The sequence below is a fragment of the Aptenodytes forsteri genome, unplaced genomic scaffold, assembly GCF_000699145.1.
Source record: "Aptenodytes forsteri isolate BGI_AS27 unplaced genomic scaffold, ASM69914v1 Scaffold550, whole genome shotgun sequence".
NCBI classification, from domain to species: Eukaryota; Metazoa; Chordata; class Aves; order Sphenisciformes; family Spheniscidae; genus Aptenodytes; species Aptenodytes forsteri.
The window spans coordinates 1,197,768-1,213,318 of NW_008795689.1; the positions used below are offsets into that span (position 1 = coordinate 1,197,768).

The 15,551-nt window shown below is 55.0% G+C and overlaps 1 protein-coding gene across 1 annotated transcript in view; it reads right to left on the reverse strand.

Moving 5' to 3' along the window:
• The window catches only part of MYO18B (myosin XVIIIB), an 80,050-nt gene that overhangs the window by 22,817 nt on the left and 41,682 nt on the right, over positions 1–15,551 (reverse strand). The window contains exons 30-39 of the mRNA XM_009282814.2: positions 15,233–15,356; positions 14,318–14,518; positions 14,101–14,211; positions 11,963–12,084; positions 8,742–8,871; positions 4,591–4,704; positions 4,094–4,210; positions 3,272–3,355; positions 1,934–2,071; positions 909–1,094 (exon numbers count right to left, since the gene is read on the reverse strand). Of these exons, the coding sequence (XP_009281089.1) occupies positions 909–1,094; positions 1,934–2,071; positions 3,272–3,355; positions 4,094–4,210; positions 4,591–4,704; positions 8,742–8,871; positions 11,963–12,084; positions 14,101–14,211; positions 14,318–14,518; positions 15,233–15,356 (1,327 nt within the window). The remainder of the gene's footprint in view (positions 1–908; positions 1,095–1,933; positions 2,072–3,271; positions 3,356–4,093; positions 4,211–4,590; positions 4,705–8,741; positions 8,872–11,962; positions 12,085–14,100; positions 14,212–14,317; positions 14,519–15,232; positions 15,357–15,551) is intronic.

The following is a 15,551-nucleotide window of genomic DNA, read 5'->3' on the forward strand; positions in this document are numbered from 1 at the left end:
CTGCCAGCAGAAATGCAATATCTTTCAATTACTGCTTGGAAGCAAGGCTTTCCTTTTGTTTACTGGAAAAAAAAACAACACAAAAGAGATGCTCGTAGAGGACTGTAAAATGAAGGTGAATCTATTTTTGCCGTACTCTAAATCCGGTTGGGGCTTTGCGCGCACAGAGCAGGTTAGCTGCTTGTCAGCTCCGTCTGACACGCTGCGGTGCCACAGGGGAGTTATTTGGCTGGAGCTGGGAGTGCGACAAGGAGCTGGCGCTCCGGCTGAGCCCCAGCACGCTGAGCCACGCGGCCGGCTTTCGGCACGTGGGGGGCTGGCAGGAGGACGGGGCATTTCCCCCGTGCCAGGGGAGCGCTCGGCCCCACTGCGGTTCTGCCTGACACAAGGAAAACCAGCACAAGGAGGTGCAGAAATGACCTGAGCAACTTCTCAGCATTTCTTAGAGCTGAGCAGGCAAAGCAGTCTCCTTCTTGGAACAAAACACAGAGCAGAGGGACTGCCCAGGCTGCCAGCCCAGCTATGGAGAAATGAAACGCGAGGTGCCTCAATAACAGCTTCAGTTCAATGGTTTGGGGCTGTGGAGGGATGCAAAGCAATTCACTGCTCCTCCAAGCGCTCCTCGGCTCCGCTCGCCAAAGCCCAGCCTGACACTCCAACATTAGCAAGACCCAGGGCAGCCATGGGGGATCAGCCCGGGAAACACAGCTGACCTGCGTGGGGGCCAGCTAACAGCAAATTGGCCAGCTCCATCTCCAAACACAGAGCACACAAAGCACCACGCAGAAAATGACTTTTCTGGGATCTTCAGGCCAATCTGCAGGTTACGGAGAGGTAACCTGCAGCTGCAGCAAACCCCCGCCATGGACCTGGGGCCACGCGAGCCCGCGGGGGCAGCACCCCCTTACCAGCTCCACACGCCGGCGGCTGGACTCCAGTTCCCTCTGCACCAGCTCATCCATGTCAGCCTTCATCTCCTCCATCCTCCTCTGGTAGTACCTGGTGGTCTCCTTCTCCCGCGCCTCTGACTCGGCCGCCTTCTCCAGCTCCTCGCCCATCTTTATGATGCTGTCTCGCAAGCGCAGCACCAGCACCTGGGGAAGAGGGTGCGAGGTGAAGCAAGGGAGATGGAGGTGAGGAGTTACAAAGCATCGCTTGATGCTTGTGGAGAGCACTCCCTCCCCGACCCGCGCCACAGAGCCAGTCACTATTATTATCATCATTATCAAGCATCGCCCTGAAACCTTGCAAGTGGCAGCAGCTGCCTGCAGTGGGTGCAGACCCCAGTGACCCCAGCCCGTCCCTGCGCCCAGCTCTGCACCCACCACAACAGGCAGCGCCATCTCCCAGGGCCACACCACATCCCCCGGGGCTCCCACAGAGCCGGCTGCTGCTTTTGGGGGCACAAGATCATTTTCCTTGGCCCCTGGGCTGGGCTCATTTGGGCAGCGCGACTCGGGAAAAGTGACAGTAAAAACATATCCCAGGGTGCCAGTAGACGTGCTGATTAATGGGGACAGTGAAATATTGTGATCAAGCCTGATGTCCTGACTTCTGGATGATGCCAGAGCAGAGGGATGCCTGTCGGAAGGGTGCTGTGATGGATGTACTGAGCAGTCAGCACACACCATGCTCTGTGTCCGGAGGCAGGGACTGTATATACCTCCAGGTGTTTATAGCACTGGGCCCACTGTTGGCTTTCAGTAAATGCCACAGTGAAGCATGTATAGATAATGGCAGCAGCATGAAGTATATGGACTGTCCACAAGCCCAGGAGAGCTGGCCAAAAACCCCACCTGTCCCTCCCCACCCTTTCCCAGGTGCTTCTTCTCCCCAAAGCCGAGGCAGTCGCATCGCTGTGCCCGCCTTTTGCAAGCAAGCTGCATCTCCCCGGGACTCTGCATCCTCTCCGCAAGCAGTGAAGAGGTGGTACCTCAAAGCGCTTCATCTGCACAGCCTGGAAGTCCAGCTGGCTCTCCAGGTCGCGGATGTGGGCTTCTTGCCGGCTGACGATGGAGCGCTCAGCTGGGCACTGTTCCAGGCGCACCGCTCTTGCCTGCGCTGCCTGCAGCTGGGTGAGGACGGGCTGCGTTAGCACCTCTCCAGCCCCTGACCCACGCAAACACCTCCCGGTCCCTTTCCCAGATCCCCCACCAGTCCCTCTCCTTGGTGTGACATGCACCGAGGATCTCTGATGGCTCCTGAGACAAAGTGAACGTGCAGGACCTGGCTTAGGCTGCCAGGCACTATGGAAAAGCATTGCCTTTGGCTTCCTGAAGGACTCCCTGCTGTTAATACCACACAACAAAAGCATGACACTAACAGGTATTTTTGAATGAAAAATGTGCCAGCAAAACGACGCGTGTCTGGGTCTCTTTTGCTTTTCTCTTCTCAGCAAACTCTTTGAGGACAGCAGGCATAAAATTTCCCAATTTACCCCTGTGTGGAAAGCTGCCTGCACCAAGTTGTTTCTTCAGCCGTTACACCAAGATCTCCAAAGCAAATTGCCCTTTTAGCAATCCCGGTACAAGTTTGGTTCAGATTTTGTATTTATTTGACCTAGAAGTACAAGAATTTGTCTTCTTTTATCTGGTCTATCTCTAAAGCACCACCCGCTCCACCTCAGAGGGAGCGAGTCCTGCTTCTGATTCCTGGGCAGCTTAGCTACACTCCAATAAAGCACTTAAGTTAATGGGATTACTCATGTGTTTAAAATTAAATCCATGCACTCCAGGAGGGCTGGTGCAGCCGCAGAGGCGAGGCAGAGCAGCACCTGCCGGCACCCACCCCGGAGTCAGCCCCATCCCAGGGTCAGCCCCATGCCGAGCTCGCTCAGCCCCACGGGGCAGCTCCTGCCATGGCACCAGCAGCTCGGGAAGGGAGGAGGGGGAAATGGGGCTCTCCATCCCGAGAGCCTTGCCAGGGAAAGCTTTCTCCAGCCCAAAGCCATTGTGGGCAGAGCCCCACAGCCCATCCCGGCCCCGTCCTGCCCGTAGGGTCAGGGCTGCGGGCATGCAGCTGGCAAACAGCGGCTTCTGCACCGTGCTGCTCTCGGGGGCGCGCACAGCACATTACGAAGAGGAGAAGAACCTGACCATGTTACAAAGGACAAATGGCTTTGTACCACCAGGGTAGAGACTTGATCTGATTTCAGACAAGAACACGGCATCCGCGACTGGCACTGGCGATGCGCCAGGCACAGAGACATCAGAGGACAGCCGGATGGCTCTCACTCCTCAGCTCTGGGTGCAATGGGCTAGGGAGTAATTACCTTCTCCTGAAGGCTCTGCTTTTCTTTCTTCACATCCTCCACCTGTGTCTGCAGCTCCCGGATCTGAGTGATATCCGTTGCTGACTGCGGAAAGAGAAAGCCCAGCAGTGGGAGCAGACCCGAGGGCTTGGAGCAGCGGGCACATGCCACAAGGAGTGTGGTGCCGAAGGCTGGCTCGTGCCTGCACCTCCAGCAAGCCACTCCTGCACTGGACTGAAGGAGCTTAATTCTCCTGACTCAATGCAACTTTCCTAATTTTTGAAACAAATATTTGTAGATCAGGACAGAAACCATGTTGTCAAGGTCATTTCTGTCCTCAGGGTCCTTTCAGTTACAGACTCCCGGCTCCGTAACACCACTGCAAGGGGCACCAGACTGTGAATTGTCAGTCTTGCCAGCCTACCCCTGCTCTACTGGGAGCTTTGGGGTCCCTCAGCTCCAGGTACAATCCTTTGGGAGAGCCTGCCTTAGTCTGGATATTGCGCAGAAAGCCCCAGGGCTGTCTGTCAGCATTTTTTAAGCTCTGCATGAGAAAACAGTGAAAGAAAGAATACAAAAGAATCCAGACAGGGATGCTATAGGATTTCCCAACTATTGAAACAAAAGCCAAGAGACCTCTTGAAAGAAGACTCAAAACTACGGGTGAGAGGAGATAGAGCCATGAGCCATTCCTTCCTCTCATCACAGCATCTGCTTCCTGGGGTCCCCAAGCTGCTGTGCACTGATGGGGACTGCTGTTTGCTCTCAGCCAGGCTGCAGGGTTTTCCAAGCGCCCTCCCGGGGTGGGGGATGCTGCCCAGCCGCCACTGCCCTGGCTCCTACCTGGGCGATCAGAGCCTTGTGCTTTGCCATGAGCTCGTTCAGGTCTTCCTGGTCCTCGTCGATGCGTTTCAGGAGGTCGGCTCTCTCGTGCTGCAGCTGGTACAGCTGCTCATCCACCTGTGGGAGGACCCACGGGGCCACTGGGTTGTGAATCCCACAGGGGACCCACTGCACAGCACTGCCCGGACCGCGACATCCTCTGGGACACGCTGCCGCCAGCCTCCAACCCTGTGCTTGCACCGGGAGAAGCAAAGGGAGCTCCTGCATATCTGCAGAGGGGGACTGTGGGATGCTGCACCCTTTTACGATCCATTGCTGCGCCCTTATCCATCCATTAAGCCACCCGGGGGCTGTTGTTCCCAAAGAGGCTGGGTGATTTAGTAAATATGCTGATTATTGCTGATTTAGTATAAAAGCTGATTATTGCTATCAAACACGAGGAGGTAGGACTGCGCCGCTGCCCTCCCACCTCCCCAGCCCCGGCTGTGTCTCCGCACCAGGGTCTTGTTTCTGTTGAGGGTCTCCAGCTCCGTGTGCAAGTTCTCCAGCTCCAGGGCTGCGGTCTGCTGGGACCTCTGGGCCTCCGCGCACTTTGCTTTGCTCTCTTCCAACTGGGAAAAATTGAGGGAGATCATAATTAAAGGAGCACTCGGTGCCTGCAGAAACCACGTGCTGATTATGCTGTTCCCCTTGCCGCACAGTCACGTCTATTTACACTTCAGTCCCAGAGCATTTTCCCCTGCTAATGCACATGGAAACTCGACCTTTTAAAATCATCTGTGCTGCTTTTCAGCCCGTCTGCTCCCAGTTTACAGTGAAAAGGGCTTCCTTGGCAGCTCCCAGCACACTTAACTGCGGATCCTAACACCACTGACTGTCCTGCTGAGTACTGAAGTAAGCCCCTCAATCTGCATACCCACCCTCTGCCTTGGCACTGCCGTGGTGAGGTAAAGCTGGGATCATTAATTTGCAAAATTATGTGAATTACATGTAATTCCTGATTAGAGCAATTCATGATTCGGAGTTTGCAAATGGGCTTTTCATATGGCATAAATTGCATTTGCAAATACACATGAAATATCACGTTTATAAATGCTAATTTGCTCTCAGTTTTTATAGCTCAGCCATTAAGACTACAATGATCTTAAATGGGCTGCAAATATCTGGAAGATGCAGTGTCATCCCAAAAACTCACACTGCCAGGACAGAGGAGTTTACGTAGGCTGTACCTGAACATCCAGTTCCTTCCCTTGCTCGCTTAGGTTTCTTTCTTTTCTTTATGACAAAGAAAACAAAGAAAACTAAACCCCTCTGCCTGCTGCTCATTTCCCATGCCCGGTCCCCGTTCCCCTGCAGAGAATGCAGAGGTCCCGGGGGGCAACGGGAGCCGCTGTGCACCACAGTGAGAGTTTGAGCATTTTAGGCTATTTTCTCAGGGTTTACTCATCTTTTTGTACTCTCCCCCTCAAAAAAAGGGGGATTACAAAGTACTGCAACTGGAGCAATCCTCAGCTCATTTCCCTCAACTGTTTGGGGTGATTGAGACCTACTTGGAAAAGCCGAGCAGGTAATTTGCTTCCTCAGTGCCTAATCTGCAGAGGAAATGGAAGTCGTTTTTCCCTTAAAGTCAATGATTCTTTTTATATACCTGGCACAGTGCGATCTCTGAACGGCCGTTTCCCAGCCCTGCCGCACGGCACCGGCTCACCGACCACCTTCCTCGCCGCCTGCCCGCTGCAAGGGAGAGCCCTGTGCACGGCGGGGGGGGGACGCAGCACACTGCACCCCAAGGGCTGCCTCACCCCCGCCTTCCACGCCGCCTGCCCGCTGCAAGGGAGAGCCCTGTGCACGGCGGGGGGGGGACGCAGCACACTGCACCCCAAGGGCTGGCCAGGCGTGGAGGGGAACCAAACACTGCCACTGCAGCCAGCAGCAACAGAAACCTTTTCCCCCTCCATCCCAGGGCCAGAGCAGTGGCCTTTCTGGGGCATGTGGAAACGGAGGGTTCTGATCTTCAGCCTCTACCATCCTTCCTAAATTGCATCCCCTATTTTTAACTCCTTCGGTGAGAAAAATCAGGCAGAGAACATGTCCTCCACTGCCACAAGGCACAACGCTGACAGCTCCCACCAGCAACTTCAGCAAAACCTCTGGAAGCAAACACGCATCTGCCCCGAGGTGCCGTCGTCCCACCACTGAGGATGGGGCGGTGGCTAGTCTCTGCCTCCTGGGACCACCATTTCCATCTCTGAGCCCTTCTGCCACCCCTGCATGAACCAAGGAACGGATGGGAAGAAATAACCCTGAACATCGTTGGGTCTTCAGCTACAGTACCAGCCAGAAGCTGCTCACCATGGGAAGTATAAAGCTCTGGCATGGAGACATTTAGCAGTTTGAATCATGCAAAACTGTTATTTAAAATGATGTTCCTGTGTCCAAACCCAGCCCGTGCTGATGGATTGTCTAGTCAGTCTATTCATACATCTGCAGAGCCACTCTCACAGCGACACGTGCCGTGTTCCCCTTTCTTCCACCAGCTGAAAAATAGCCTTTATGGTTTGCATAAAGCTCAGGCAGCCGTTACTGAGATGACCTGAGCGATAGCTGCTGGGAGACGTTAAAGATGCCAATCTGACTGACTGCTGGTTTTATGGCCAAGGGCTTTTCCACCTGCCCAGCTTCAGGCTCCTCCAGAAGCAACCCCATCCACAACCAGCCCCTGGGACTGGCCTTTCCCCTGCCATGATTACACTAAAACTCCAGATAGTTTAATCAGAAACACATCTCCAGGACCTCTCATTAAATACCAGCTTCCATTTCACTTCGTGTAATGGAATTTTCCCACTTGGGAAGAATAAATAGAAATCTCCCTCAAAAATGTATAATGTATGAACTTCTGAACAACATTAGTTTGCTGTGCTACACCATCTGTTAAATACCTGCGTAAAATGGATGCTTCAGCCTTATTAAGAAACAATACTATATTTCTAGCCATATGGATTTTGATTAACGGAAATGTAGCATTTTAGCAAAGTTTTTATTCTTGTGGAGGTTTGTGGGCTGGTGGTAGGATGTATTGGCTTTTGAGAAAGTTGTCGTGAATGCCATTAGAAATCGTTCACATTTAAAGGACAGCGTAATCATGAGGCCTTTTTAACACATGCAGAGCCTCAGTGTTGGCGGCACAGCAAAGGCTCAATATTCCCAATATTAAGGCTTTCTGCTCTCCTTCTCCAAAGCATGAGGCAGCCGGGCAGAGGCCACCCACCGAGGGAGCTGGGAAGGAGCCGGGGACAGACTGTATGGTACCGCAGCCACAGGCAAGAGAAAGCAACCTCCTGCACGAGCCTGCCTCGCTGCGGGGACCAGGCTGCTCGGGGAACAAGGTGTTATTCCCCTAGCAAGATGTGGCCGGACGCCACAGGGACAGCCACGCTCGCCGGGCAGAGCGAGCGCCCCGGCATTGCCACTTGGTCCCTCGGATCAGCACGTGGAAGGGGTCCCTCAGCATCAGCCCACTGCAGCAAGCTCCGGCGCTGAGTAGGACCCAGCCCCGTCAAGAGCACCAGGGGCTGGGAAAGAGCAAAGCAGGGGCTCTGCATCATCTCCAGCCCCAAAGCCGGATTTGGGAAATACTGAGGGATTAATTGTTAAGTGTAGCATTACAGCATTAGCTCAATAATGTTTAAGAGAGAACTCACGAGTGTTGAAAATGGCCATTCCTGCTGCCTGCTCCGGCCATGGCCATACCCTGCCCTGGCCATCCAGGTCGGTGGTACAGGCATGGGCATGGGCACGGGCACGGGCACAGACATTCCGGCAGCTGCGTCAGGCTGAGCTCACCTTCCCCTTCTCCCTCGGCACAGGTGGGAACAGCTGCTGCTCACAGATGTTATTTATGCAGAACTATTATCTCAATTATATATGTATGTTGTTGGAATCGCTCATGCCTCCCGATTAGTTTGTTTCCAGGGGAAATGTACAGTACAGATTAATTACTGAGCGGTTTCGGAGGACCGGCATCGTTAGCTCAGTCCCGATGCTCGGCCTTGTGGGATGCATGTGCATGGCCAGCCTGGGGATGGACAGCCCCGTGCCACCCCTGTCCCGTGGCAGGGCACCCCGCGGACCCCAAGCTCAACCTGGGGCTGAGACCGTCTCCGGACGGTGGCGCGGTGGGCACAAGCATGGCACCCGCCTGCAGCCGCTCGCCGGGCCGCTCGGTGATGGCTGTGAACTGCACTTAAACTATGGCAAATCTGCTGTGATCACTGCTCCTGCCTTACAGCATCCCTATGGCAACACGTCCCGAACGCAGCGCCTCTGGAGCTCCTTATTAGACAGATAGAAAATGCGCTGAACAGAAGGTAATTAACAGGGCTGTGGGAAAAAAAAGGAAAAAAATACTTAACCACTGTTGGCTTAATTACAGAGAAGTGCTCCTTACAAGACAACCCTCATCAACACAAGAGGCACTTCTCACCCCGGCCTGGGCAGCGTGATGCTTGCACAGCACAAGGTCACCACTCGCCCCGCGCACAATTAAAACCAGGAGATCTGTAAATATTTCTTGCAACTTCCCCTTGGCTGAGGTAAAGGGTGATGCTCCAAGGGGCAGAGAGATGCCCGCACACCCAAAGGCATCTACCTGCTTGCGCAGCCGCTCCAGCTCCTGGGCACCGGCGCCAGGCTCCCCGGGGGCTGCCAGCAGCAGCTGCACGTCAGCAAGCAGGGTACGCGTCCGCCGCAGGTCCCGCCGCAGGAGAGCGGGCGGGGGACTTTCCAACCCACCCCAAGGCATTCCCCACACAATTTGGGATTAAATATTTTGGTAATGCTGAAGTCACGATGCAAGAAGATATTAAATATCTATCTATATATATTGCAATTTTCCCTCTTCCTGCCGCCCCGTTCCGCCCCACAAAACCTCCGTCGGAACTTTCCATCCCACCCCAAGGCATTCCCCACACAATTCGGGATTAGGGAAATATTTTGGTAATGCTGAAGTCACGATGCAAGAAGATATTAAATATCTATGTATATATATTGCAATTTTCCCTCTTTATCAAATAAAAATAATTCAATAGTTAAAAAAAGAGAAGAAAATAAATTACATAAACATCAAAACTGGCAGATTCCACCAAAACACCATATTTTTTTCCCCACCAGAAAGCTGTTCCTCTGAAAACATTAGCCCACCCCAGTCCCCATCAGCCGCGTGCCTGCCCAGCGACCATCCCTGCAGCCAGGGGAACAGCCCAGCCTCACAACCGGGGGGCACAGGCAGGCACTGCAGCTCCCCAGAGCCATAGCGCCCTGTCCTCGCAGCCACCGGGCACTGTCACCCCCCTGGGAAACCACCTGGCGGAGGGGTAGTGTCAGAGAGGGGCAGACCCAGAAGACGCGGGTCCAGCATCTGTGCCGAGAGCTGGCACAGAAAATGCAAAAGTCATTGCGTGAAAGAAGAAAAGCCAGAAAAAACCCTCTGCCCCTTTGGGGAAAAGAGTGTCAAAGGCAGGAGAAAGTCAGCCCAAAGGGGAAAGAGAAAAAAAAATGTGAAACACTGATGAGGAAAGCTTCATTAGGAGTTATTTACACATCTCTAATGCAAAGCATCTGGAGTCCCCATCAGCCACGGAGGGACGTAACCAATGCTGCTGCCTTCGTTGCGGGAGGCAGCAATCTCTCGTGCGTGAATCCCCAGCAGTGCTGGCGGAAAATAACTGCTGGGTGATTTTGGAGGCTCATCCCCGGGCCATGTGGTATCACCACATTACTCTGAAGCCTTTTAAAGAAGGGAAGTAGGAAGCACCTTAAAAAAAAAAACCCCGCTACACTCCCCCCGAAGCTGAGAGCAACCATGGTTACGAGGATAAAAGAATTAGAAAAACACCAGATAAACAGGGACATGGCTTCAGTGCTTGATTTCAGACTAATTGAAATATAAGAGCATTTTCCATTTAGTCTGTTTACCATGACTCTTCTTGTTTCAAACCTGTTCTCCTATTTTCTGTTCACTGGCTAAAATTAATTGTGCGGATTTGACCTTGTAATCTGGTTTAGAGCTGGATCCAGAAGTCGCTGGCATCTCCATTTCCTTAATTAGTTTTCTGGGTTGGCTTTATTTTTTCTTTTTTAATAAACTGCTCTGAAGCACACTGTCCACTGTAAATCAGACAGCATTTATAACAACACTGCAGCGGAGCAGATTTGCTGTCATCCCTGCCATCCCTACAGACTGTATCTTGAATGCCGTTCAGCATCATTTTCCCATAGCTCAGGGTCTGCCCGCCGCCACAGAGGATGGATTTTGTACTGTAACTGGAAGCAGCAGGTACGGCAGCTGCTGCCACCTCCCACCATTGCAGCCCGGTGCTTTTTAAGTTACAAAGCTGGGATTTCATTTAATAGCTGCTTTCAAGGCTCCGGTCACATACACTATAGCAATACCCAGATACACTATGCCATCTCCCCTTCCCCTCTTGGCGGGGGCCAGGGGCTGCCCAGGCAGCGCCTGGGGACAGTCCCGGGAAGGAGAAGGTGCCTTTCCTCGAGATGCCCCCCCGGGTTTGCTCCGCGCAGCTCCTGCTGCCTCCTCGTCCATCTTAGTTCTCCTCCTCCAAACAAGAGGGACGTGTTGGACTGAGAGGCAGTTATAATAATACCCTGCTTTTATACAGCAAGATTTATTCTGACGGTTCCCAAAACATTTTATAAGCCAGGAGCTGGGGGGACGTTATGGATAAGCCTCATCAGACTATTTTGTGTCTACTTGAAATATGCCCGCCATTTCAGTGTTGCAAAGCTCCCACATTCATCCCGTTTAATGAACACATGCAATTGCCAGGGCCGGTGAAATGGTGAAATCCAGCCGGCTTGTGCCAATGGCCGGAAGATGCGCTGCTTAATTACCACAGCTCCAGATAATCAGTTCCTCCTCTCCTGCGCGTGCAGGGTGAGTTGCAGGGCGATTGGGAGGCATCAGCACAAACCCAGCCTTGCTGAGCTCTGGGGAGCCCTGGGGTGCAGCAGCACCGAGATGGCAACTCTGAACCGTGCCAGGCTGATACTGTCCTCGGCCCTGGCAGCACCGTGGCCCCCGGCAAGGACCAGGCGGGACCCTTCTTTGTCACCAGAGCTCCTTCAGCAGGAGCTGGTGCATGAGGCGGCCTCTGGGCCTGGCTGCTTGGCGATGCTAAGTAATGCCCAAGCCGATAAATGCTGCTCAATGACGCTGCGTTCAGCCCCTCGCCTTCTAAATTAACAGGGAGCAGCTGTGTGTGCTTTCCCCATTACGTGCACTTCAATCACTGCCACAGACACATTAGAGAGTGAAAAAGGATTTGTTCAACAAATGTGTCTGGGACAGAATTCCTCTGCAAAGAGCAGAATCTGATAAACTGCTTTTCTGGGCCGTTGGAGCTGCTCCAGCATTAGTCCTGGTTTGTTTGACTCTCATGAAAATACCAGCAAAAAGCAGATCCCTCCCCCTGCTTAGATAATTCTCCTGTAGAAAAGCGAACAGTTCCCCTCCGTGGGTCCTTAGTGGGACCGGCTGTCTCCTATATGATGCCTGCAGTCCTGAAACCCTCCTGGCACCCAGTGCCTGCTGTGGCACACGCCACTGCTCTGACGGGTGGCGTTTGGAAAAGGCAAGGGATGGAGGGCATCACAGCCAGCTGCACGTGCGTGAACAACCAAGCTGTTGCCCCATCCACACACATGCACGCGTTCACGCTCCCTTTTTTACGGGCAGCGTTTCGAGCCAGGGCACAGCCAGCAAAGCGGCTTGGTTGGCTGGGAGGTAGCAGCAAGGAAAGCAGAGCACGCTTCTCCCCGCCGGCAGCCCCACCAGGCTGGCCCCAGGGCAGACACCGTCCTCTTACCTGCTCGCACAGGGTGCCGATGAGCCCTTCCAGGTCTTGCTTCTCATGCAGCACCATCTGCTTCTCCTCGTACTCCTGTTCCAGCTGCATCTCCAGCTGCCGGAGCTGTGCATGGGAGACAACCCCAGCCACGTTCAGAGCTCGGTTGCCCCCCGCCAAAGCCCCGTGTGCCAGCAGGGCACAGCTACCACCACAGCAGGGACCCAGGTGGCCGGGCAGCCCCCGGGAGAGCGTGTGCACCGAAGCCTCCCATCACTGCAGCCGGCGCTGGGGACCAGGACCAGGCCACGTCTCCTGGAACCCCTGCTACCCTCCAGGCAGTGCAACTGCTCCTGGCCAGGAGGAGCAAGAGTTAGCAGTCCAGAAGCCTGCAGGACTTTTGGGGACACGATGGGCTGTTTGAGCTACCCCACCTGTGAGGCATGCTCAGATGTCCCTAAGGGCTGTCCTTGCAGTTCTGGAGCAGTAACAGGGGGCCTTCAGCCAAGCTAGAAGAGGGTCGGCTCTAATCCCTCCAGGTTTCATTAAGGCATCCTGTGACCATGAGCCAGGCAGCATGCTTCTTGCTCCAGCTCCCCACCAGTGAGGAGGTGGCAGTGGCCTCGCAGGGCAGAGCATGCCGTAAAGGCAGGATTTGCGCTGCTCCGGGGAGCAAAGGGAGCCTCAGAGCCAGCACTGAACCCAGGAGCTTGTATCCCTCTGCCTTTGCCTCTGCTCAAGCATCGCTGTCCCACCGCACTGCAGCAACAGCAAATGCTTTGCAGGAGGGAACCAGACCTCAGGCAGCATCGCAGAGCTCTGCTGTGCAGCTGTGAGAGGTCCAGCAAGTCCAGCTCGAGGGGGTGGGGGGGGGTGGGAACGCGTGAACAAAGCAAGCCAGCCCATTTCACAGCCTGCTCCTCCCCTTGCAAGCAGCTGTGTGGCTGTGCCCGCAGGAGTGGACGTGCCAGGCTGCGATTGTGGCACAGCTCCCCGGAGCCCTCCCTGCCCCAGCCGCCTCCTGCACCCCCAGCCGCTGCTCAGAAACAGGGTTTAAAAAGGGAATGGGAGCAGGCTGCTAAATATCGCTTGCTCTCTGGAGTGTCTCTGCCATTTACTCATTTGGAAAATAATACTTGGGCCATGCAGGGTGAGGGAGAGAAAGGATGAATGACACCCCATCGGTCGAGAGCAGCTGCAAGGCACTGCATTTCCTTTAGCGGTGCTGGCACTACCTTGCTCTCTGCACAGGGCAATTAAACAGGCAGAGAGGTGCAGAAGGGCGGGGAGGACCCCGGGGAGGACCCCTGAGCAACGCATCCTCGCGACCAGCCCAGAGCTTCAGCAACAACTGGCCAGTGGAGATGGGGAGAGAGCAGCACTGAGCTGTTGCTGCACCATCCAGCAGAAGGGCAGCACCGTGGGAAGGCAGCGCAGTGGGAAACGGCAGCGCTTGCACCTGGTGGCAGCCCCCGGGCAGCCCCCCGTGGCATGCAAAGCCTTACAGCTTAGGGCACGGCTATGTGCTGACAGGAGCAGGAGGAGCAGAGATTGCCTCGTTTGCCTTCCCACTTGTCCCACCTTCCTAAAATAGCACATGCAAAGCCCCACCGACCAGTTCATTAAGCCTCAGCAATGTTAATTCACTATCGACAGCCACGTATGCCCCAGGCCTAATGGGAACTGGCTGCTACCACACAGCCCCACATCAAACACCCCAGGGATTTCGGAGAAATTGGAATTTGTGTTTGCAAGCCACCAACCTCGCAGCCTTGTTGGAAGGGTATTTTCTGTTAATTATTACCGCACACGAAGCCCTGGCTGGCTGGAGTTGGTGCCCTTGGCGTAACACTGGTGTTAGCGGGAGCACCGTGCCCGTGCGCTGCATCACACGTGGCTCTCACACACCGTCCCCAACAGCCGCTCCGTTGCAACAAGGACTCACGCCTGACCCAGACCCTGATTTTGCACCCAGGGGCTGCGACGGGGCTCATGCCGGGCTGGTGGTGGGAAAGCAGCGCTTGCCCGCCCTGCCGCTCCCCAGGGAGGAGGGACCCCTGGGAGCAGCTCCTCCTCCGCACTGTGGACAGGGGGAGCCCTGGGGAGCACCCAGCATTGTCCCCCAACCTGGCGCCGACCTACCCTCCTCTGGCAGGACTGCCGCACGTCCTCCAGCTCCTCGTCCTTGTCCTCCAGCTCCTTCTGGTGGATCTGCTTCATCCGCTCTATCTCCAGCTCCAGCCTCTGGTGGAGCTGAAAGATGAATGCACAGCAGTTGTACACAACCCCAGAGGGACAAAGGTGCAGAGATGAACATCCCTGGCACACCCAGCCCCAGCCCGGGTGGGGGCCACGCTACCTGCTCCAGGTGATCGACAGCGGCCGTTTGCCGCTCCAGCTCTTTCTGCTGCTCGGCAGCGCTGGCCTCCAGGTCCCAGAGCTGCTTCCTGAGTGTGGGCACGGCGCGGGCATCCAGGGCGCTGGGGGTGCTGAGCTCCTGCACCCGGCCGGCCAGCATGGTCGCCCGCTGTGCCAAGCTGGCCGCCTCCGCCTCCTTCTGCTGCTCGGCAGGGGCAGAGCGGCAGGTCAGCAGCCGAAGCCCAAATGCAGGAGAGGGGCCTTGCACACGCACTTCGCTCTTAAAACCCAGACCGATTCCTATGGCATCATCAGAAACACCCCGGAGCAGCAGCAGGCAGCGGTCAGCCCCCTCTCTGCACTGGCAGCCCCCGTCCCCACCATGAGCCCCGAGCAATGATTTCCCTCTCGGTTTTGCTCACTCGCTCCTGACCTCGCCTTCCTCCTCCCACAGGCTGGCCCCCACGCGGGTTCCCCGCAGCCCCCACCTCCTGGGGTGGCTGGAAGCCACCTTGTGGCTTCCCCCCCACCCCAGCACACCGTGCCCCTGCTGCTGCGGGGGGCTCGGCAGGCGCCCGGTGCAGCACTGTCCCATGGGGGCACAGACCTGCGGCTTCTTGCAGGTGAGGTTGCGCGTAGAGGCGTGAAGTGACTTCAGTGAAAATGAGGGTGGGCCTAATTAGCTAAACCATGGGATGGGTATCACTTGTAAAAAGTGATAGCCTTTCTTCTGGCAGAGGATAATGTTATTTAAATACATCAGGCACATCCTAGATCTGCGCTAAAAGAAACTGGAATCAAGTTGCTGGGTTTATGCCTGATTGCCTCTGCTATAATTGCAAAGATAATGGCTTTGCTCTGAGAGCTGCTCCCAAACCTGGATATAATGCAGCAAAGTGGGATATTTCCCTCTTACCTGTAAGCTCTGCTGAAGTTTGCCCATCTCCCATCGGATGCTGGTGTTCTCCTGTGACACTTTTTCACGGAGGCTCTTCTCAAAGGCAGACTCTCCCAGGGCCTGGGCTAACTGCAGGTCAAACCTGGAGGGGGAAACACACGTTACCTCTCCCGAGCAGGTCTGTGACGGCAGCATGGCTGCCTCCTGGCCCGGGGAGCTGCGCCAAGGCAGGCAGGGAGACAGGCTCAGCAGGCGGCAAGCCGCTTCTCCTGGCACTGGACTTTCTAAGCGCTTTTGAGAGGACAAAAAAAAAAAAAAAAAAAAAAACGCTTATTGC